This window comes from Malaclemys terrapin, chromosome 19, assembly GCF_027887155.1.
Source record: "Malaclemys terrapin pileata isolate rMalTer1 chromosome 19, rMalTer1.hap1, whole genome shotgun sequence".
Classification (NCBI taxonomy): Eukaryota; Metazoa; Chordata; order Testudines; family Emydidae; genus Malaclemys; species Malaclemys terrapin.
Window position 1 is genome coordinate 14,544,504 of NC_071523.1, and position 23,610 is coordinate 14,568,113.

At 53.4% G+C, this 23,610-nt stretch overlaps 1 protein-coding gene across 6 annotated transcripts in view; it reads left to right on the forward strand.

The window, feature by feature from the left end:
• The window catches only part of AGRN (agrin), a 221,377-nt gene extending 206,648 nt beyond the window's left edge, over window positions 1-14,729 (forward strand). For 3 of the 6 annotated variants that reach the window (XM_054009181.1, XM_054009182.1, XM_054009185.1), the window contains 7 exons: window positions 1,149-1,265; window positions 2,073-2,262; window positions 3,194-3,281; window positions 8,295-8,327; window positions 9,928-10,152; window positions 10,890-10,993; window positions 13,167-14,729. In XM_054009181.1, the coding sequence (XP_053865156.1) occupies window positions 1,149-1,265; window positions 2,073-2,262; window positions 3,194-3,281; window positions 8,295-8,327; window positions 9,928-10,152; window positions 10,890-10,993; window positions 13,167-13,324 (915 nt within the window). In that variant the 3' untranslated portion in view covers window positions 13,325-14,729. The remainder of the gene's footprint in view (window positions 1-1,148; window positions 1,266-2,072; window positions 2,263-3,193; window positions 3,282-8,294; window positions 8,328-9,927; window positions 10,153-10,889; window positions 10,994-13,166) is intronic. The other 3 variants (XM_054009183.1, XM_054009184.1, XM_054009186.1) reach the window with 1 other exon arrangement.
• The last annotated feature ends 8,881 nt before the right edge of the window (window positions 14,730-23,610 follow it).

Genomic DNA, 23,610 nt, shown 5'->3' on the forward strand with positions numbered 1-23,610 from the left:
GCTCAGCTCCACAGGGTGCATGTTCTCCACGCAGCATCCCTAGGCACGAGCAGCGCTGGGGGGCCCACAGAGCAAATCTGGCTCTGGAAAGACTTGTCCTAAAGTTACCCAGCCAGAGCAGTGGCTGGAGCCTGGCCAGACGCCTGGTTTGCTATGTGGTCTAACCAGCGGCTCAGCAAGCCCCGGCTATCTCAACTGCACTGGTTCTGCTGTGCCAGGGATTGCAAGGATAGAATCCAGCAGCATGAGTTCCAGTCTCGGCTGTACCATTCCTCCGTCTGTAAACAGAGAGGCGATAATTCTTCCTTGCTGGGAGGCTCCATTTATTACTGTGTCCAGCCTCTGTGGCAATAGGGCCATATGAAAGCCTCTCAATAAGGAGAGAGAGAGAGAGCCGGGGAGAGGGCGGGGGGAGAGAAAGGTTGGCCAAAAGAGCTGTGTTCTCAGCTGTAGCATTTAAGGGTGGCCAGCAGAGGGCGGTAGAAGTGCATGGGAGAGGAGGGTAGGGTTGCCGATTTTGGCTGGACATATTCCTGGAGGTTTTAATCGCATGACATAATCTTTAATTAAAGATTCATCTTTAATTCCTGGAGACTCCTGGACAACCCTGGAGGGTTGGCAACGCTAGAGGAGGGTGACCCTGTAGGTCCATGGGGAGATGGTAGTTTCTGGAGGGATGTTGAATTCCTCCCTGTAATGTTCCCCCTTCAGATGCATCTGAAGAAGTGAGGTTTTTACCCACGAAAGCTTATGCCCAAATAAATCTGTTCGTCTTTAAGGTGCCACCAGACTCCTTGTTGTTTTTGTAGATACAGACTAACACGGCTACCCCCTGATACTTGTTTCCCCTTTGTGTGTCTGCCCCCAATGAGGGGGTCTCTTCCCTTGGGTGAGGGACCGTTGGCTTCAGTCAGGGTAGGGAGGGGGCTGATGTCTCCTCCTTCCTACCAGGCCAAGCCCTTGAGCTGCGCTAAATCCCCTTCTCCATCTCGAGCTGCCTTCCCTGGCTCCTGCCAGTCCACACAGGGCAGCTGGTGCAGCCAGTGCCCCACTTGCCTCCCCTGCTAGGATGCAGGGCTGAGCCATTCACACTCCCTCTCCGCATCCTGGTCCTGGGTTCACCTTTCGCCCTCTTCCCCCGCCCCCAGGTTCCTCACACCTCCCTGAATCTGAAGGAGCCCCTCTACGTGGGGGGAGCGCCCGACTTCAGCAAGCTGGCGCGCGCCGCGGCCATCTCCACCAGCTTTGACGGAGCCGTGCAGAGGGTAAGACTGTGGGTTCGAGGGGAGCCCTGCGCAGGCACCCAGCAGCGAGGACCCAATGGTTGGCAGCCCTTCCGTCCCTGGTACCCCACTGTGCCACCATTGTAGAAGTCACAGGAGCCTTAGGACAAGCCAGGGGGCATCCTGCCCCCCCAAGCACCGGGGGACATTTTGCAGCATGGTGATGCATGCTCAACTAGGGGGAGGGCAGGGCGTGTTCTTGAGGGCCATGCCAGGGGGACATACCAGGCTCAGGGAAGTTCATTCTAGGGCAGGGGAGGCCAACCTGAGCCTGAGAAGGAGCCAGAATTTACCAATGGACATTGCCAAAGAGCCCCAGTAATACGTCAGCAGTGCCCCCATCAGCTCCCCCCGTCCCCGCACCTGTTTTGTGGCATGCAGGAGGCTCTGGGGGGGAAAGGGGGAGGAGCGAGGGCACTACAGGTCAGGGGAGGGGGCGGGAAGGGTGCAGCGGGGGCAGGGCCTGTGGCAGAGCCAGGGGTTGAGCCGTGAGCACCCCCCGGCACATTGGAAAGTTGGCGCCTGTAGCTCCAGCCCCGGAGTCGGTGCCTATACAAGGAGCCGCATGTTAACTTCTGAAGAGCCGCATGTGGCTCCAGAACCACAGGTTGGCCTCCCCTGGTGCAGGAGGTGATGAGCTGAATTTCCATGTCCTTCCTGGGATGGACTCTGTACGTACCCTCCTTTCTTTGTGCCCACCCTCCCTCCAAACCCAAGCTGGGAGTGGAGTGTAACCCTCATGCTGCCTCTGGCTTCCCTCCCTGTGCTCCCCCCCCCCACCCCTTTCAGATCTCCATTAAGGGCATCCCGGTCCTGAAGGAAGAGAACATCCACAGCGCCATTGAGATCTCTGCCTTCCGCTCCCACCCCTGCTCCCAGAAACCCAACCCCTGCCAGAACGGAGGCATGTGCACCCCCCGGCTAGAGAGCTACGAGTGCGCCTGCCAGAGGGGCTTCTCTGGGGCACGCTGCGAGAAAGGTGAGACTCCGGGAAGCGGGCCTGGGCCAGACGGCAGTGACCTCGCCCATTAGCCCGGCTCTGCAGAGCGCCGATGGCAACCGGCTGGAAACTCTCAGGCCACGGCTGGGGTTTTAGTCTCGTTGGTGCCACTCATGTTCCTGGGCAAGGGCCTTCGGGTCCCGTGGCCTGGCCATGCTCTAGAATTACAGGATATGACCGGATGAGAGCAGCGTGCCCTGCGGCTGCTAGCGTTTTACATGAGGCGCGTCAGTGAAAACGTGGCCCACTGAGTTAACCAAAGGAAGCCCCGTCCTCTGGCTCTCCCTGTGCATGGTGAGGCTGGACTGTCATCCGTCCCCACTGTAAGCTCCTTGGGGCAGGAACCGGGTCTTTTGCAGTGGCTTTGTACTCGCCGGCCCTGGCTTGTAAGGATCTGTAGGTGTCACCCTGCTTAGCTGACTTAGAAGCCCGAGTCCCATTGACTCTCCTGAAACTTACCCTTATGGTACTTCTTAAAATCAGACCTCAGCATGGCCGCGCTGAGAGGAGCAGTGTGAAGATCTGGGGTTCGGTGCTTAGGAAATAGATGGTCGCTCTCTAGTTCACTCCTCTTTGGTTTTATATAAACCCAACTCCCCAAACCAGGCTACCCTGTTTCACTCGCCTCTGCCTCAAAACCAAGCGAGGCTGTGGATGTCAAATAACCTGGCTGGTAGGCCCTAAACTGGCCTGACCTCGCTCCGCACGCTGGCCCCTGATCGCTCAAAAGGTGTGGGAGCCAAGGACTTGCTCAGGGCGTCAAGTTCCTAACGAACCCCAGGAGCAGGCGAGTTTGCTAGGTGCCCTGGACCCGTCGGGAGCGCTCTGTGTCGGGCAGGTTTATTATTGCTCTGTGGAGATGCACCGATAGTGTCGTGATCCCTGCTTCTGCTTCTCTCCCCGCCTGCAGTGATCATCGAGAAGGCAGCAGGAGATTCGGAGGCCATTGCCTTTGATGGCAAGACCTACCTGGAGTACCACAATGCCGTGACAAAGAGGTGAGCTGGACTGAGGTTTGGGGAGGTTAAATCGAAGGGGGGGTGGGGTACTGGTGGGAGCTAAGTGCTCAGACCTGGGCTGGGCAGAGCTGCGATTTCACCCATCACCCTCTCCTGGTCTGGTCTTTTCCTCCCCTTCAGTCCCGTCCCACAAGACACCCAAACATGGACATTTTTGCTCATGAGTTAGGTTGGTGGATTTCCCGCTCAGCTGCTGTCTGGAGGTCTGGTGCATGCGCAGTCCCTAAGCTGGGCGGGATCCACTCTCCAGAGTTACTGGCCCAGATCAGTCATCCAGTTTGGGAGTGAGTCAGCGCCCAGTAGCAACAATGTGTTACGACACCCAGAACTGATCTGGGACTGTACCCTACAAACCTCGCAGGCTGAGGGGAGCGAGAGGGTCCTGCAACTTCGAGGACGAGTGACATCCTCCAGCCACTTTGGGCAGTCCTAAGGGTGCAGAATAGCGAGAGTGGGAGCCCTGTCCCTATCAGGAGCTGCCGTGTAAACACTCCTGCCACGAGGGACCTCTACAGCATGGCCACCCAGCTCTCCCAGGGGCCTACTCCCCATCTTTCTGTGCTCTCCTATCTCTGTATGTCTTGGTCTCCAGTCACTGTCAGTCTCCTTCTGTGTCTGTCTCCCTTATGGAACAGACTCCCCCCTCCCCCCCTTTCCCAGACTTGGCTGTAACACCCGGCAGAGTGGGCCCTACCTGCAGAGTTCACAGTTCAGGGCTTTTCAGATGCAGGGTTTAGGCTCAGCCCAGCTCCACTCTGCCCCAATCCCCCTGGAATGGAGGAGGCCAGGAGGAGATCCCAGGACCTAGCGGTGCTGCTGAGAACTCTTCCCGCCCTTCCCACCAGGCTTCATTGCTTGCCAGCTGTCAGAGACTGTCCTTGGCCAGCATTCTGCCGGGACCTGCCTGGCCTGGCCTGCACCCCAGAGGCCGATATTGTACTGTATAACTGACTAATGGGTACAGGGCTGGGGAAACTATAGGCTCCTTACTGTAAATTTCCTATCCTCATCATTGGCTGGCTCCCAATGATTACTCGGGTGGCTTGTGATGTAGCCAAACGTCCAACAGGGACTAGGCTGCAGGGCCCAGGCTCCCCTGTGCGGGTGACCGGAAGCCGAATCCAAAGTCAGGTTTGCAGACCCGAAATTCATAGATTCCGAGGCCAGAAGGGACCGTTGTGATTGTCTAGTCTGCCCTCCTGCTGAGCCCAGGCCAGAGAACTGCCCCACACTAATCCCTAGAGCCAAGCTTTTAAATAAAACATCCCGGCTGGATTTTAAAATGGTCAGTGATGGAGAATCCACCACAGCCCTGGGTAAATTATTCCAGTGGCTAATGACTCTCACCGTTAAAAATAGATGTTTTATTTCTTGTCTGAATTTGTCGAGCTTCAGCTTCCAGCCACTGAATCATGTTAGGCCTTTCTCTGCTAGACTGAAGAGCCCGTTATTAAATATTTGTTCCCCACGTAGGTACCTGTAGATAGTAATCAAGTCACTCCTTAACCTTCACTTTTTTAAGCTAATGCTTAACATTGATGCTAGTGCTGTCAATCCACAGTGTCCCCGAGCTCTCCTCCCACACAGGAATTTCAGCTGGGTGCTGCAGGCTGGGATTTGGAGAATTTGTTTCCATTTAATATGCTGTGGGCCAAATTCGGATCTCAGTTACACCCCTGCACTGCTGAGTCCAATGGAGCAGCCCGGGTGTAGCTGAGGGCAGCATTTCCCCTGACAGCTCCATCCCAAACAGTGGGGTCAATTCTACCCTCAGTTCTGCTTCTGCAACCCCATTGAAATGGATCACTGACTGAGGGCAGAATTGGGACCTTTGTTTTCAAGCTGATGGTTTAAACTAACTCCCCTGGGACCCTGTCATTCTCTCACTGGCTGTTTGTGCCGCGATGGTGCTGCTAGGGGCCAGCTGTACTACGCGGGTGTCGCTGTTTGGCATCTTCCAACCGCACCTGGGCCAAAGTCATCCCTGGCACCCCTCCGTTGACTTCGGGAGTTAATTTTATCCTGGTGTCTCCTGATTCTGGCTCGTCTGTTTGTTTTACTGGCCCGTTGGGGGGGTTTCTCTCACACTCAGTGGAGCATTGTGGGCAGCTAATAACAATGCGCTGTCAGCCGGGCGGTGCTGCCCACCTGCGGCTGACCCTGTGTGACCCCACCAAGCCCCCAGCAGTGACCGACTTGTCTAATCCACGTCAGGGTAGCTCAGCCACTGGTTTTATCCAAAGGGCATCTCAACTAGTTTCCTAGCTGTTCCTCAGCCTCATGGTTCCTGGAGCTAGTCCAGCAAGTTCCCAGCTCTGGGGACCATTCAGCATTTCTGGAACCAGATAACTAATTACTCTCTGCCCTCTTCCCACTCTGCTCCCCCACCTACCACTGCTAACACCCCCATTGCTTGTTGCTCTTTGTCTGTCTGTCTGTCTCTTCTGAATGTCCTTGTTTCTTTGTTTTCAAGCCAACTGACCAATGAGATCCCAGCGTAAGTAGTTCACACACACCCCTCCTCACTGTCAGCCATCTGCCCTCCACCACTGCACATAGATTGCCATCCCCCGCCCTGGGCTTCCCTCCTTGACCCCGAGCCCCGTTCCACGCAACCAGATAGCGAGCGGTGTTTGAGGGAGAGGACAGCGGCTGGGAATCTCTCATCCAGCCCCTGGGAAGAACAGAGCTTTGCAGTGGGCGCCACTTGCGTTTCACTGGCAGGGTGAGGTGCTGAGAGAAGGAGCGAGGGGCTGGGCTCAGAATGCAGGGCTGAGACGCTGCCCTCATTGAAGTGGATGGGAGCAGGGCCGGCTCCCGCCACCAGCTTACCAAGCAGGTGCTTGGGGCGGCCACTTCGGAGAGGGGCGGCACGTCCAGCTGTTCGGCGGCAATTTGGCGGACGGTCCCTCACTCCTGCTTGGAGCGAAGGACCTCCCGCCGAATTGCCGCCGCAGATCGCGATCGCGGCTTTTTTTTTGTTTTGTTTGGCTGCTTGGGGCGGCCAAAACCCTGGAGCCAGCCCTGGATGGGAGCTTTTGCCATTGGCTTCAGGGGGGCCAGACTTTATGCCAGTGGTGTGTGCGGGTTAGCTCCATCAGCACAGATCTGTTCAGGGCAATGGGCATGGGGGCTAGCGGGGAAGTGAGCGGGGGATCCTTTGTCAAGCATCTCTTCAGTCAGCAGTGAAGGGGTGAAGCAGTGAGCAGGGTGGACCCTCTGGGAGCCTGATTCTGCGCCCACTTGTACCAGTGTGGATCCGGAGTGAGTCCATGCAGTGTAAAGCTGGAGGGAGGGTGTGCAGAGCCAGGCCCTGAGCTCCTGCCACCCCAGGGAACATGGCCCAGATGCCCACTGGGTAACATGCAGGGAGGGGCTCCTTGGTGCCAAGGTTTGGCTGGGAGAGAGGATTCTTGACGGCTGCTTATTTGCTGGTTGTCTGGGAGCAGAAGTGGGGGGTACCTGATCCCTTGGAAGCAGCAATGGCTCATCCAGTTGCATTCTCTGTTGTGTGTGTGTTTGGGGGGGGGGGGGAGGCGCAAGCTGTCTGGTGCATCCCCGTCCCACCTCATTCTCTCCAGGCCAGGAATTGGAAGGAGGGCTCGGAGGCTGAGAACCTGCATGCATGCATGTCTGCACTGAGGGAGGCGGAAAGCAAAGCAGCCTGACTGACGCTGCATGCTGAGAGCAGCCGGGGGCATCCTCACAGGAGCCTGGCCCCCTCACTGGCTACATGATGTGAGCCCCGCATCTCCCAGCAGCCGTCCAGCTGGCAGCATGCCGAGTCTCTTTGCCATGCAGCTGGAAGCCAGGCTACCCCGCTATGCCAGAAGGAGCGATGCACACTCGTAGGGTAGTGGAACGCTGCTACCTCTCTGCCCTGCCCCAAATGAGAAAGGGTCACTGCTTCCCGGCTTGCTTGGGGAGCTGTTCCACAGCGGTGCCAGCCAGTGCCCACTCACCTGGGCATCCAACCGGCAGTGGAGCTTAACGCTTCTCCAGCTGGGATTTGGCAGTAGACACTCGCTGGCGCCGCTCGGGGCGTGCTCTGCAGAGTTGCCCATAAGGGCTGATGGCTAGAAACCAGATTCTTCTGTCTCAGTCTGTAAAGGTTGGAGGCGTGCTGGCCACGCGGAGCTGTTGCTAATGACACAGTTGCCTTGCTGTGTCGTGCTGGGCATGAAATGCCCTTGACTTCAGACCCTGAGACTGGCCCCTCATGTGAGCAGGACAGGATTTCCCCCACGCAGCCCTGCCAAAGTGTCCCAGCCCTGACCCAGAGTTTGCTCCTCAGCCATTCAGGCCTTGGCCGCTCATCAGACAGCCAACAAGGGGCCGATCTTGGTGATGCAGACACCTGTCTATGACAAACTGTACCAAGATCCACCACTAAAGACCGGTTGGGTGGGATCTGCTGCCACTCTGGGCTAGATGCAAAAGGCTCCATCTCCTATTGCCCATCCCCTGAGCCATGCAAACCCTCTCTTGCCCTGTGTCAGCCAGTCTGGATTGGACAGTTTGAATCTCTGAGGGGTTTCTTGATGCAAATACGTACCAGTAGCAAAAGCAGCTGTGTAATTAGCAGGACCCCTTGCAGCACCCTCTCCAGTCCTGCCTTGAAATAGTACCTTGCTGCCTGGCCTCCCCCGTTTCACAGGCAGCCTTCAGAGCATCCACAGCAAAGCTGTAGTGAAAGTGGAGGCTGAACGTGCAGCGGGCTCCGCGTTCCTGTGTGGGACAGACATGCCATGTCCCTGCTTCCCGGAGTCCTGAGAATTCACCCCCGTGGGTGTCAGGAAATCCAGGCGGCCCCAAAGGACATTTGATTCCCTCTAGAGACCGTTCCCCAGGCTTTGTGCTCAGGGTGAGAAGCTGCCCTGAGCCAGGCAGGGCCGTGCACCGCACCCGGGGCCTCCCGCGAGCCAGGCGGGTGGTTTTCTTTTTTCTCCTCTGGCGCTTATGGCATGCCTCCCCTTTCTTCCTGCTTCTAAGTCCCGAAGCGCTGGACTATGCCCCGGATCGCAGGTGAGTCTCCGCCAGCCTTTTGCTCTCATGTCTCGTGCGCTCTGGTGTGGCTGCTCTGTTGGCCTCTCTGTCTGTCTGTCATGCATGTCTGAACTGTTGGCTTTTTATTGATAAGGGACGATGGTTCGCAGCCTGCGAGAGCCTGAAATAAAGGCAAGGTGGGGAAGTGGGGGGGCCCATACAGCACAGGACGAGGACTCAGGAGATGGGGCTACAGCTCTGTGTCCTGGAGCAAGTCATTTACCCGCTCTGGATCTGCCTTTCCACAGTAACTCCCACCAAGCAAACGCTTGATAGAGCAAATGCCCACAGCTTAGTGGGGAGGCTGGGTCATATTGCTGGTGATGCGGGCTTCACCCAGAGCTGCCATCTGGCTCTTCGGCTGCAGCGTCCCTTGGGAATAAAATGCTCTCCCTGCGGCTCTCTGTTTTGTCTGGTGTTCTGTGTGCACACGGGTCTGGGAGAACAGAGAGGGAAACCCAGCACTTATAGCCACCTGTAACCGCAGCGGCAACGTGGCCAGTCGCTCAGTGCTGTAGCCAGTGGCAGGAACGGGGCTGGGGTATTGTATCCCACCCCAGGAGTGACTGAGCGGAGATGTGGATTCTGTTGGGGGATAGGCTGGCCCCAGTAATGCACTGGTTTTAGGAGGAGAATGTCTCTGTTGCACCAGGTGCGAAGTGCAGCCTTCCCTCCAGCTCCCATTATGCCTCTCTTCCCCGGGTGGGTGTCAGTCCAAGTCACTGGGGGAGGTTCAAGCCACATCGACTTTTGTTGCTACGGAGATGCCTGATGGTCTTGCCATTAACCCTTTGGTGCTATTTCTGGATGCTCGAGAAGGCACTCTGACACAGGGCCACTCCATCGTCTGCAGGGTGCCCAGTGCTGCTTCCTGCTGGCATCCTGTGAGTCAGGGCAGAGGACGACCCTGGGGCTCTGGGGGCGAGGGGGCAGCGGTGTTGGGGGGGTCCTTCCCTCGTGTGTGGCACCAGCAGGTGGAATGAGGTCTCCTCTGGCCAACCCAGGGAACTTGCTAGTGAAGGGCAAAATGGCATCAACCCCAGCTGACGCCTCCCCATGGCACTTCTAGTCCAGCTGACAGAGCCTCCTTTGTACTGAACTCGCCTGGCTCAAAGGCTGCTGTGTGTGAAGCCGGGTTCGAAAGCAGAATTGGGGCCTGCCCAGCCCCCCCTCCTGGCCATTCTCCAGGGCCTGCGCACCAGCCGAAACCCCGGGCAAAGCCCGTGTGCCTTGGACCTTTAGCAGGGGCTAAGATGGGGCTGAGGCGGGCTGCTTCAGCCCCTGCCTCTCCTCTTATCCCATTTTGCAAACAGCGCGTCAGGCCTTGTGAATTGCCTGTGCCTGAGATCCATCACGTACTGCAGATAGGTGTATAACCCCCCCACACACACGTGCGCGCTCCCCGTGCCTTGTTCCAGAGGCTAGCCGGGGTAAACCACCAGGGCGGTGACCTGCCTGGAAGCAGAGGCGCATGTTGCTCTGGTGGGCTGGCCACCTGCCTCTCTGCCCGAATGGGGGGCTGCCCATTGCTTCCTGACTCAGGCCTGTCTTCCCTCCCCCATCCGGCCCCTTGGTGCAGCGAGAAGGCCTTGCAGGAGAACCACTTTGAACTGAGCATCAAGACGGAAGCCACCCAGGGTCTGATCCTGTGGAGCGGGAAGGGGCTGGAGCGGTCGGACTACATCGCCCTGGCCGTAGTGGATGGTTATGTGCAGATGACCTATGATCTTGGCTCCAAGCCAGTTGTCCTGCGTTCCACGGTGCCAGTGAACACGAACCAGTGGATTCAAATCAAAGCGTACAGGTGAGGAGGTTCGGGGAGGCAGGGGGGGTAAGGGCTGGTAGGGTTGCAGACAGTATGCTCACGGCTGGGCATGAGCTGGGCTGGGTCACGTCTAGGGCACCTGAGTCATGACCCTGGAGCCGGGCCCTGCGGTCTCCGTGGGTCACTGAGCCCTATAGATAATAATAGAGGAGCGGTATTCGGCCAATGCGGCGTTGGAAGGGTGCGTGCCTTGACTTGCCTGCCCTAGATTCTAGGAAATGCCAAAGGGACAGGCTCAAGGAAGTACTCCCGTCCGTGCCTTTTATTTTAGCCGGCTAAGGGCTTGGAATTCTGTTCGTGTTGGGCCTCCTGTGGTTTTTATTTATATTGGTGATGAGGGGAGTGGTGAGCTGCTCGCATGGCTGGAATGCCAGTGGTTTCTGCTGATGAGTCAGGAGGGAGCATTAGGAAGCAGGGGCTGTTGGAGAGCTTTGCATGGGACATCAGCTTGCAGCAGGACCCCCCGCATAAAGGCAGGCTGGAGGAGAGAGCTCACCTTGCTTGTCATACCAGCCTCTCCCAGGAGGAGTCGCTGCAGGGGATAGTGCAGGAGTGCTGGCAGGAGAAATCAAGGCATGCAGTGGTCCAAAGACAGCACAGAGAGCAGGGGGCTGATGCATGGTGGTGGAGCCATCTGCAGCATCCCTAGTCAGGCTAGGGCAGAGCGCTGCTCCAGGCCCCTTTACTGAGTGTCCCTCTCTCTTTTCTGGGAATAGAGTACACAGAGACGGCTCCTTGCAGGTTGGCAACGAAGCCCCCATAACTGGTTCTTCCCCTCTTGGAGCAACTCAGCTAGACACCGACGGAGCCCTTTGGCTGGGTAAGTTGAACGCGGGAGGAATAGTGAAATTCCCTTCTGTACCACAAAGCAGAGAGTCTCCAAGCCCCCAAGAAGGGTTAGACACACCGTTCCCATTAACCCCAATGGGAACTGAGTCCTAAATCCCCTAGTTGTCTGAAAATATCAGCCCTGGCGTAAATCAGTGGGATGGGCCACAGCGCTGGAGAAGGTGATGGCTGCTTTGTGCCATAGGTACTGCTGTACTGTTAAAGGGATAGCACATTTTCCTCTGTAAATCTCAAAGAACTGGACACAAGCATTAACCTCCTTCGACAGCTGGTCTAACCAAGTACAGAAATTGTACCGGCAGCACTGTGGGTTCGCCTGGTGGGTGCCTACCCCTTAAACTCAAGCGTCTGTTCCCACCTATGCCACACTCCTCCTGAGGAATCTTTGGCAGGCCCCTGTTAAAGGAACATTCTCCATACAGCAAGGTAGCAGGAGGAGTTGGCTTCCCCACATGTGCCAGAGATGTCCATGTCGTCATGTCCAGTTGGGAAGTCGATGATGGAAATACTCTCTGGCCCTGTGCTTTTTCCTCCAGCAGCTTCGCTGACAGAGAATTGTGTCCCGATGTCAAATAATGGCTCCTTTCTTAAAAACATTTCACCACCGCTGCCTTTGAAAACGGTCTCTTGCACGCGCTGGTATCCGAACACCCTCCCTGCCATTCCAGTTCGGGGGCGGAATGTCATCACCCTGGGCAGAGAGAGGGAGACCCAGAACTGGGCACTTCCCCGGGAAGTCATTGTAAAGTCTGGGCAGCTCCAGGGATGCTGCAGGGCCACCCCATGCTGGGGGGGGAGGGAGTGGTGCTCTGGAGGCAGTGACCCTGCTACAAATATCCGTATGTCCTTATCAAGATGCAGCCCATCAACAGAAGATAACCTACAGGCATATACACCTGTGGGGCCAAATTCTCTGCCAAATCCAGTGGACTTGTGACAGCAGAGAATTTGGCTCGTTGTTTCTGATCCTGCCCCCACTGAAACCCATGGCAACAATGCCATTGACGTGGGTGAGAGCAGGACTTGACCTCAGAACTGTTTGTTCACATCCGGGGGGGCAGGACAGGGTCGAAAATGACCCACAACAAATACTATTAACCCTGCTTAATTACACCCCATGGTCTTCCCCAGTGCAGTGAGCCATTTTGCTCCACTCGTTGGCGTGGTAGCGTCAGACTCTGGAGCCCTGTGTTCAGGTCTCTGTTCTGCCACTGTGTTTGGGCAAGTCATTTAGCCTCTCTGTACCTCGGTTCCCCATCTGTCAATTGATTATAACAACACTGCCCCACCTCACGGGGTGTTGGGGGATCAGTACCTTAAGGATTGTGGGGTGCTCAGATAGTAAGGGGAGGTCTTCAGATAGATCAAAATGGTCAACAAGGCGTGTTTGCTGATGATCTGTCACAAAGAAGCAACGTGACACATTCTCTCCAGCCTTTGCAGACACATCCGCCATTAGGGGGAAGTGGTGCCATTTTCAGCTGTAACCAATTTCCCTTGCCAAAGTTATAGGAGGGTTTCCTAATGGACAATGCAGCCTTTAACGATGCGGTGGCTGTATCCCCTCTATAGTTTGTCGACATGGGAGTTAAGAGAAGGGTCATCAACAGAGCTGGCTGGAAAACCCAAGTCTTTCCCACAAGAAATTCTAGTTTGAAAAGAAAGTGTTTTCCCACTGAACCTGTCAGGTTTTGTTTTGGATCAACATTGCAACATGAAGCAAAAGATTAATTTTGTTTCCACTTAAAATGCCATTTTACTGCATTTTCACCTGCAAACAAAAAAGAAACAAAACAATATTTGAAGTCTAAGTGCTGATATAAAATGTAAATTTTCATTTTAAAAATCCCCTCCAGGAAAACTAATTTTTTTCCCGGACTTGCAAACAAATTCAGTTTTGGCAAAACCAGCCAGGAAAACTTTTCAAGTGAAACATTTCAGTCTGCTCTAGTAATTAACTCTTAAGCTTCATGGCACCAACCACTCCTTGCTGAGGGGTCAGGAAGGAATCCCAGCTGTGCAGCACCACAGGCAGCGTTGCACAAGTGCCAGGATGGAGAAAGTCACTTTCCTGTGCTGCTGCTCTAGACAGACTGGCCCATCCTCTGTGCCCCTACCTGATCTGTCCATGCCATCTCTTGCAGGGGGAATAGAGAAGCTCAGCCTGGCTCACAAACTGCCCAAGGCCTACAGCACCGGCTTTATTGGCTGCATAAGGGACGTGATAGTCGACCGCCAAGAACTGCATCTGGTGGAGGACGCTTTAAACAACCAGACGATATTACACTGCTCAGCCAAATAACCCCCCCAGGGGCCCTTCCTTCCCCTTCCCCCTCCTGCCTCTTGCTGTAATTATTTTCTATTTTTGTAAACTTATTGCTTTTTATATTTTGGGGGGGATGAGGGAGAAAGGGGGAGGAAACACCTGTTGTTGGTTTTTTTGGTTGGTTATTTGTTTGGTTGCAGTGTAGCCACATCGGTCGGACTTTGATCGAGCAGCAGCAACATAGAACAAGCCCTGAACCAAGTCTCCAGGAAGTGACTGAGGAACAAACCCACGTAGCCTCCTTCATTGTAAATGTCATTAATACTTGAAGCCTTTTCCCACCCCACCCCCCTTATTTTATTTTTATTTTGTGTTGGTTCTTGTTCACGCCCACGAGGGGGAGAAAATCAAGGATCGCGGCGCCGGCAAGACGGCGGCCTTCGGGGAATCCTTGCTTTGCGATCTCATGCTCCGCTTCCTTCATTCCTGGCTGAGCAGAGAAGTCGTCATTCAGGGGAGGGGGACATCACGTTGCATTTGGGCCAGGATCTACCAAGTCTTTTGCAGGCTTCGTATCCATCCCCTTCTTTCCTCTCTGTCAGTAACGGCAGCGTGTGAGGATCTCAAGTGGTTTTCTCTGGGATGCTCTGTCAGGGAATGCTACGTGCTGGAAGATAGACCAAGTTCAGCTCGTAGCAGGTTGGAAAGCGCTGCTCTGTGGTTGTCTCATGCCTCCTTGACGACTGACTCGCTGGACTCAAGTTTGTTTGTTTTTTTATCCGTTTGGCTGAGGAGGGGCAGCAGCTTCTTTATGTGTTAATCACTCTCCTCCTCCTGGATGCATGCAGGAGCAGCTGAGAAACTGATTTCCAGGCTTTATTTTTATCCAGACATGTCCCAACTGCCTCGCTGCGCTTTCCAAGAGTCTTTGCTGTTTACCAAAACCTGCCCTCTCTTGTGCCAGTGAGAACATTGCAGAGTATGTTGGCTGTCCAGGCCTTGATCCGGCGAGGTTCACCCACCCCCAATCTGTTAAGGTCAACAAGATTTGAGGGCACAGGCCGAGGGCCCTTTTCCTTTGTAATCCATGTGAAGCACACTTCCCTTTTCCAGCCTGTCCTCTATTTACAGAGATGATGGGTTTGGACCAGCTGTCCTAAGAATTTCTGCTTACACGCCTTGAAAGCTAATGGGTGTTTGGCCATTGACTTCATGTTGTACAACAGCCAGCACAACAGGGGACCCGATCCTGGCCAAGGCCCATAGACACAACCATGATACAAACCATAACTTCAATGGGGAACAAGATTGGGCCCTTACTACACAGGCAAGAGACAGGGTTGTCGGGTTGTTGTTTTTTAAGCTATTTTTATTTTCCACGATGCAAATCATTCCTTGTAAAAATTTGCTATAATGCAAATACTGTAACTCCAGCTCTGAACCCAGTGAGTGTGTGTGTGTGTCTATTTACATGTACGCATTAGTATGCAAACACCGATTCTCTTGTTAAGAGAAAAAAGCCCACGTGGCTGTTTAAGAAAAAAGGACCAAGATGCTGAAAAGGACTGACCTTCTTAGGGTGACCAGCTCTCCCGATATTATCTGGACCATCCTGACATAAGGGGCTTTGTCTTATATACACAACTATTCCCCCTTTCCCCTGAAAAAAAAGTGTCCCGATTTTTCACATTTGCTGTCTGATTACTCTAGACCTGCTGTGTTCAGTTTCATTGTCTGTGGGAAGGACTCACTGATGCTGTCTAATACGGTACGTCTCCTTCCCCCCCGAGCTAGGCGGGTTTTGCTTTACTGTGTGTAAAGCACATTTTATTAGGGTTACCATTCGTCCGGATTTACCCGGACATGTCCTCCTTTTTGTACTAAAAATAGCGTCCGGGGGGAATTTGTAAAGCACTCACAATGTCCGGGATTTCCCCCCTCCCCCGGCAGAGCAGAGCGAGCGGCTGGGAGGGCTGCAGGGAAGTCCCGGGCTGGACTCCGGAGCAGCTGGAGAGGAGCCGGATCCGCCCTGCATTCTGAGCAAGTGTATCAGCACAAAGTGCAGCCCTCCCCTTTTGCAACTGGGAGCGGTTTCTGCCATGCAGCATAGCAAAACGGGAGCGAGAGCACTTTGTGCTGATACAAGGGCAGCTCTCCCCTGCAGCCCGGTCCGGGCCAGGGACCGGGTTTTGTTGTGCAGGGCCAGGGACCGGGTTTTGTTGCGCTGGGGAGCTCAGCCACGTGTCCGGCTCGCACAGAGCCCAACACCCTGTTCTGAGCAGCAGGGTAAGGGGGCCAGGGGGCAGGAAGGTTCTGGAGGTGGCAGTCAAGAAACGGGGGGGGAGGGGGCTTTTTGGGGGGAGTGGAGAAAGTTTTGGGCAGTCAGGGTACAGGTAGGGGGTAGGGTCCTGGGGGGCAGTTGGGGGGGTCTTAGGAGGGGGCAGTTAGGGGACAAGGAACAGGGAGTCTTAGGTAGGGGGTGGGGTTCTGGAGGGCAGTTAGGAGCAGGGGTCCCAGGAGGGGGCAGTCAGGGGACAAGGAGCGGGGGGGTGCTGTCAGGGGGCAGGAGTGGGGAGAGGGATCGGAGCAGTCAGGGGACAGGGAGCAGAGGGGTTTAGATGGGTTGGGAGTTCTGGGGGGGGCTGTCAGGGGGTGGGGAGTGGTTGGATGGGGCGTGGGAGTCCCAGGGGTCTGTCTGGGGGTGGGGGTGTGGATAAGGGTTGGGGCAGTCAGGGGACAAGAGGCAGGGAGGCTTAGATAGGGAGTGGAGTCCTGGGGGGCAGTTAGGGGCAGGGGTCCCAGGAGGGGGCAGTCAGGGGACAAGGAACGGGGGGAGGGTTGGGGGTTCTGGGGGGACGGGAAGTGGGAGGGGCTAGGGCGGGGCTCCTCCCGTCCTCTTTTTTGCTTGCTGAAATATGGTAACCCTACATTTTATGGAGCAGCCGAGCAGGGGGCATTAATTTGCAAGATCCTGCCTCTTATAAAGTGATCTACGGTTGTAGCAAAAGGTGCCACCATTTTGCAGTTTTCTGGCCTGCCTGCTGGTGCTCCCTCCCCCCAAGAAAATAACATTTCTCTGGGCTGAACTCTGAGCCAGGAAACCCAACTGCTTTTCGTGGGGTGAGATCTGAAGGCAGGTGAAGGGGACCGACATACCTTTTAAAATCACTTTTTTTGCCCCCCTTCTAAAGCAAGAGTACTATTTCTAAAGTCAGACCAACTCACACCAGGGACGCCTGGACTAGAAAGTGTCCCAGGCCTCAAAAGATGCCCTGTCTTGGACTTGTGATTCCCTTTCTTTGGGGTGGGAAAGAGGCAGGGGCTCGTTTGATATTCCTTGCCTGATGTGTTTCTTCTTTTCCCTGCCTAACTTTATTTACCCGATCCCGCTTAAAGAAACAAAAAAACTCCATCCCACCTGAACAGCCCTTGTTTCATGTCCCAGCAGGCAAGACATAGATGTATTTTTCCCGGTGGAAATCTACACCTACGTTGTTGCTGCCCCTATAAAAATCCAAAGTGTTAGTGACTCAGTGGAGGTCGTGGCCTTCTGAGAGCTACAATGGAGATTCCAGTATTTTCTTGTGTGTGGCAATACCACATTTTAAGTGGCGACTGTAAATATATTGTGGGTCCCGATGGAGAGTAATGTGATTGTGTTGTAAAGCAAACTGACTACTGGACTTGAAGCACATGGTGTCGGTTGCCAGAGGCTAACTCGGACTGGGGTGGCGGCAAGGCGGGAATGTAAAACTCTCCTGCCGTATGTTAGCTGGACAGTGAAACCTCCCGAGCTGCAAGTAAGGGCTGAAGATGCCACCCCCGGGGAGAGGGAGAGGGGTGTGCAGAGAGGAAGCTGCTCATTTCCCAGAATGCCACTAAAATGAAGCCAAGGTCACTGCAAAACAAAACACTGTCTGCTTTTGCTGGGGCTTGGAAATGCCTTAAAACAAAACATTGTGTCCTTGTTGTCGAGCATCTTGACCCAACATCGGATTCAGCAGCGCTCCCTGGGGGCCGTGCACTTAACTTCGGCTTTATTTTCAACAGCATTTATAACTCCCATGTACAAAAAGACATTGAGTTTTGATTTTTTTTTTTTTTAACTTTTGGTTGGCTATTTTTTTACAATTTGTCTGTCCACGTGGCTTCATTTTTAGGGTAAATTAATGACCATTGTGAACTGCTGTATGAATTCTGAAGGGCAATGCACAGTAGAGGAGCAGCATGATATAACCATTACTAACTTGTGTCTTTCGTCAATCACCATGAAATAAAGTTTGAAAACTATTAAATATGTTTAAAAGGGGTCGTTGCTTTGTCTCTCTGTGGCTCACATCTGCCTTCCACCTACACGGACTTCACCAGCTCAGGATCTGGTCTAGCGAGCGTCAATCTCAAGTCATGGATACAAGACCCTTTTGGGACAGTCATTTTGCAAGCCAAGACCGTAGCCTCATATATTACGTACCATGTACAACGAAAGGCAGAGTCTTCTCTCCAGTGAACTTTGCCCATCGTTCCCTGTCTCAAAAGGTGTGCTGCTGCTCTAGGCTTTGGTGCTTCTTACTTCCCTAGCCCAAAACTAGGGCTGGTCGACACTGAAAACATACCTTGGCATAGCTGTCTCTCAGGGGTGTGAAAAATCCACCCCCCGAGAGCCGTAGCTAAGCCGACCTAACCCCCGGCGTAGACAGCGCTAGGTCGACGAAGAATTCTTCTGCAGGCCTCATGAATTAACTCTAGCAATGGGAGAACCCCTCCCATCATTGTAGTGAGTGCCTATACTAAAGAGGTAAGTGCTAAGTGAAATACACAGTTTAGAGACCTGTAAATATCCACCAGGATTAGCTTGAGCTTGTCCGAAGCTATACTGAGGTCAGGGGCAATATTAGATCGTAAGCTCTTTGAGGCAGGGGCTCCCTGTTCTATGTTTGTACAGCCCCTAGCACAATGGAGTCGTGGTCCATTACTGGGGCTCCTAGGTGCTACTGCACGACAGTAATAACGGGAGTCAGTCTTTTTACTTCCAGCAGGCTTTGGACCAGGCCCAGAGCTTGTGTTTTAACAGTTACATCGTGGTTTGCTAGAAGGTTCAGCCAACTCTGAGATCTGCTGGGCAGACGTATTGTGTGAATGTTCCGTTTTAATCTTCTACTTTTGTTTCCCTCTTTATTTTTTAAGAAAAATGGAGAGAAACTAATGAAAAATGTAAGATTGTGATGCAAACTGATTAAAAATCCAGGAATTTTAACAACTAAGAATTCGGCCTTTGTCCCCCAGTATCCTGTTGGTTTGGGTTTTCTATCTAGCTATAATCCAGTGTGGCTGGTTACGTATTCACTTGACATGGCTCCATTTTTACGAGTATCCTCGCGAACATCTTTCTACCTGAAGGCAAAGCCTTGGAACAATAAATCTGGAAGTTTAAAAACTGCAAGCTGGGGCTAGATTCTAACACTGAATAGTGGAGGGTAGGAAAGGCCTTTTAAGAAAAAATTTACAGACACTTTAGGAATTCAATATTAAACCCCTGACTTTCCCCGTGCTCTGCCTAGAACCAGACCTGCCTTCTCTATTCCATGCATTGCCTTTACTGGCATTTTTAAAGTTGCATGTGTCTTTATCTGCAGGGGTGGGACTAAGCTGTGTACTGTCTTTGAGTCTGCAAACACATAACTTGAAACAACAGCTGGGAGAGATGTGAAGTGCCCCATTCATCTCATAGCTGTGTTAACTCTCCATTTAAAATGCCAGCATTGTTAACCTATTTCACTGCTGATCATGGGAGCAGAAATTTCTTGTTGTTGGGGTCTGTGGGTGGAATTGAGCTAAAATAGCGCTCGCCCTCCTGTGTCCTGCCTGTATCAGACATGTACATATCTGCCAATTAATGAATTGATCATAGTGATTGAAGGACATTGAATTATAGAGATGTAGGGCTGGAAGGCACCTTGAGAAGTCACCTGGTCCAGCCCCCTGCACTGAGGCAGGACCAAACAGACCTAGCCCATCCCTGCTGCTTGTTTGTCCAACCTGTTCTTAAAAACCTCCAGCAATGGGGCTAGAATAATCTATTATTTAGCCTTGATCCTGCTCTGTCATACTAGGGCCAGGAGACCACTGCAGTCTGCATCTTCATTTGTATAGAGATACAGTCCAGAAGCAAACCCATCTCTCAGCCACCATTCCACTCTGAGCCAAAGTGCTCAACCTACCCCATCCAAACTCTCCAGGCTCTCACAGTCCTGTTACGCCTTCCAAATTCACCCTCCCTCTCAGTCCCCCTCTATCCAACCCATCCTGCACGTAGAGGCCAAACGCTTCAAAACACCTTCACTTCCCTTAATGTGCAGCCCTGCCCCCTATGCATTTTTTCTCCTTCAGCCCCATCAATATTCTTTTCTCCCCTCACCACACCCCTTTATGGGCTCCCCCAAAGCACTTTGGTTTCTCTTACTTACTCCAGTCTGGGACTCTCCTCTCTTAGACGCACTAATAACATTTTTTGCATTCCATGAAGTTGGTTCACCCCAATTTTTATGTGACATCACTGTCACCTCGTTGGGTGGTGATCCTAAATGCAGCTTGTCGGGCTGGCTGGCCCCTTTAAGGGGAGATGAGCCGGTGTAAAGTGGCCACCTTTAAGGTACAAAACCTGGGACAGCTAGGATGAGCCTGAGCCCATCAAACTGGCATTGTGGACTGAACACCCTGACAGACTTCCCATGACAGCTACTTTGAAAAAGGGACACGCCTGGGAAAATCTGGACAGGTGTCAATCTTAGCCCAGCCCCAGCTATGATCCACTAGCTTGCGTGGGGCAGATGAAGAAGATCATGGGACGAATAGAGTCAGGTGACAGCCTGGTGAACACCTGGGCCTTATAGAAAGGGCTGAAGGAACTTAGGAGGAGGAACTACAGGAAGCAGGTTAGGCTCCTCTAGGGACGCCCCAGGAAAGGGAACCTTTCTGAAAAAGAGCCTCCAGGGAGAAAGCCCTGGGTGAAAGTCCTCGGCTAAAAGAGCACAAGGAGGAACTCTGCAGGGGCCAGGAGTAAGGGGTGAAGAGCAGGGAAACCAGGCAGGGAGTCAGCACTCTATAACAGAGGAGAGAAGACTTCAAGGTAGCGCAGAAGGGGCTGAGACCTGAGCCCAGAAAGTGGACGGAAGAGTCACCCAAGAGGGGCAGGAAAAACCTTTGGTTTGTGTGGATTTTTGTTAGCCTGGAAAAGGTTAAATTTGTTGAGTGACTTGATCAGAGGCTCAAGCCACATCACCAACACGAACTCATGTGCAGAAGGCTGAGGGAATCCACCAGCACGGAGGAAAATGAGGGAGCGATGCTGCAGGGCTACCCCGTGCCATGAGGGAGTGCTCTGGAGGGGGTGACCCTGGGACACAGCTATCTTATCAACGTCTGGGAAAACCAGCTGCCCTTTGTTTATGGGGTTCAGAAGACCAGCAGGGTGAGCCATGCACCATATGGAGTGGGTGCTCCAATGAATGTATGACTCTCCTGACAAACACTTTCTCCTTCCTGTGCTAAAATGGAGGTGACAGCTGTCAATTTCAAGACTATGTCCTAAGTCCTGGTTTGCTTGGCAACTAAAGTCCAGATGTGTTTCAGGCTTTGCCGCTGCACCAGCCTGAAAAGGAAAAAGCTCCAAATGATGCTACTTTATCACTTGTCTCAGGACAAGTCCCTGAAAGTGGGAGCATTAGCCCCTGGACTTTCATGCACAGCAAGCTGAGGTGCCATCCTGTGAGGGGATAATCACAAAAGGCATGTGATTAATTGGTTGGTTGGTCTGCACTGCAACTCAGGGGTCGTTATCTAGGTGGCTGGCCAGAAAGGTTTTCAGGTGCCTAACTCCCAATACCTTTGCAGTTCTGGGCCTTAGTTTGCAGATGTATTCATGGTGGTGTCTTTTCACCTCCTAGGAACCAATTTAAGGCTGTTCTTCTCAGCTGTTGCATAAAACGATGGCAAGTGGAGACTTTAATTCATGCTTCCATATACAGGAGCCAGTGCTCAGTGGAGCTGCGTGGGGGGAGTGCAGGTTCTGTTAACCAGCAGGTGACTAGAACTTAAAATCAAAGATGTTCTTGACATCCCGCAATGATGAGCATTTGATTGGGGTCGAGCACGTCTGCCTCGGCTCGGTGGGAAGTAAACTTTTCAATGGGCAACCAGACGCCGGAGAATTCTAAGGAGGGGGGAACAATGGGGCTAGTGTTTTAAGAGCAAAAGGGGTGGCACAGCTCACCACAGGGCCTATGTTTTGCTGAGGATCAAGCTTCTGGTGCAGGGTTTTTCCTGACAATGACCCTATTATGCAGCAGCAGGCAGCAGCTTGCTAAATCGGTACCTCTTCAAGCCACTGACGCAAAGCGGCAGGAGAAAAGCCACTGTCTTCTGGCACAGAATGAGCAGGGCCCTGCCGGCCTGTGTTCCACTCTAGGCACTGGAAAAGCAGCGGGAGGATGAAGGAGAAGTGCTGTTCTGGGCACACGGCGTGTGCAGCAGGCGTCAGTCACCATTCAGAGGAATGGCCTTCCCGTGCTTTGGGAGGTCACACACGGGCTGGAAGGAGGCTGGTTAGCCAGGCCAGGCGGTGCCCATGGCAGCAGCGGGGGCTTGTCATCTCTGAAAATCGGGCCTTTAACTTCAGGGGGAGGCGCAGATACTCAGTACCTTTGCAAATCAAATCAAACCAAACAGGGTCTGAACCTTCTCTCACTCCTGATTTACACCTGCACTGGTGTAAATCAGGAGTGATGGCAAATGGGAAGAGAACTGGGCCCCTGACTTCCCAGCCCATAAGCTAACCCCACGCTCAGCCGTGAGCATCCTATGGGGTGAGAGAGGAGCGCCTTTTTAATAGCCTCTTCCATGAGCCTGCCATGGTTCCAATTGTCAACGAAATTACTGGCTTTCGGCTCTGTCCCTCCAAAAGGCTCCTCTGCTCTAGTGCATTTCAGTGGTGGGGGGGGGGAGAGGGGAGATATGTCACTCTGCTTCCACCTAGCCGCAGCCCCATTTAACCTCCAACATCCTAGGCTTCGAAGGGAAGGGAGAAATCTGTGGCTGGACGCTCCAAGGAGGAGGGTGTCAGGCATGGAAGGGGCTGGCTAGATGGGAGAGGGGAGATGTGTCATTTATGGAACATCTCTCTCCTCCCCCATAAGTCTCAGCTATCGGCTGTTCCTGGAGACAGAGCAGTAAACTTAATAGTCTGAAGCAGCCTGGCAAGCCCTGTGCTGCCTGCCACATTTGTATGCTGTATGCAGTGAGGCGAGCCTGGCGCGGGGAAGCGGGAGACCTGGGTTTTCTTCTCTGCTCTGTCACTGACTCACTCTGTGGCCCCCGGCTAGTCAATTCACCTTGCTGCACTTCACTTTCCCCAGCTGCAAAACCAGAGATAATGAGACGTCTCCATCTTGGTAAATTGCCTTGAGGGCTATGGCTGGGAAAAGGGCTCTCTGAAGACGAAGTATTATTGCTAGGGTAAGACAGGGAGTGAAACAGGGCCCTGGCCCCGACAAATAACATTGACTCTTATAACAATCCCTCATTCTCTAAGTAGAGAGGCAGCCGCACGGCTGCTGTAATTCAGGGTAATTAGAAACCCCTCATTTCGGGATTTATAACACACTTGTAAAAGTTTGCTGCCGGAGAAAGCTTAGCCCCTGCCACAGGGCTGATTTCTTTCCCCTCCAGCAGAATTCCAGGAAAAAGGTTTGGGCTGGTTACTATAATAAGAGACGGCGGACTGGCATTTGTATGCATGCGGCACGGGCCTGATCTGGAGCCTGTCAAAGCCAATGGAATGATTCTCATTGTCTTCAGCAGGCTTTGGATCTGGCCCGGTCACTGTGTTATCGCCACTCCTAAGGGCTGAGATGATCCTGCCCTAGAGCATCTCAGCTGTCGGGGCTGGTCCTCCTGAGGATTGTCTCTCCCCTCTTGAGTTCAAGCAGCATTGGAGCTGTTCAAATCTGGGAAGGGAAATGTCCAAGGGAAGCCCACGGTGCTTCTGGATATGATGGGAACTCAGTAGTGTTGTCTTCCCCGACTTAGTTCCAAACCAATGCCCTAATGTGGTCTCAGGGGGCGCTGTGCGGCTAGGGTGACTAGACAGCAAGTGTGAAAAATCAGGACGGGGTGGGGGTAATAGGCGCCTATATAAGAAAAAGACCCCAAAATCGGGACTGTCCCTATAAAATCTGGTCACCCTATGTGCGGCTCTGGGTGCTGGCTTTCAGATGAGATGTAAACATCAGATCCTGGCCCCTTACCATCATTACATATCTCGTGCC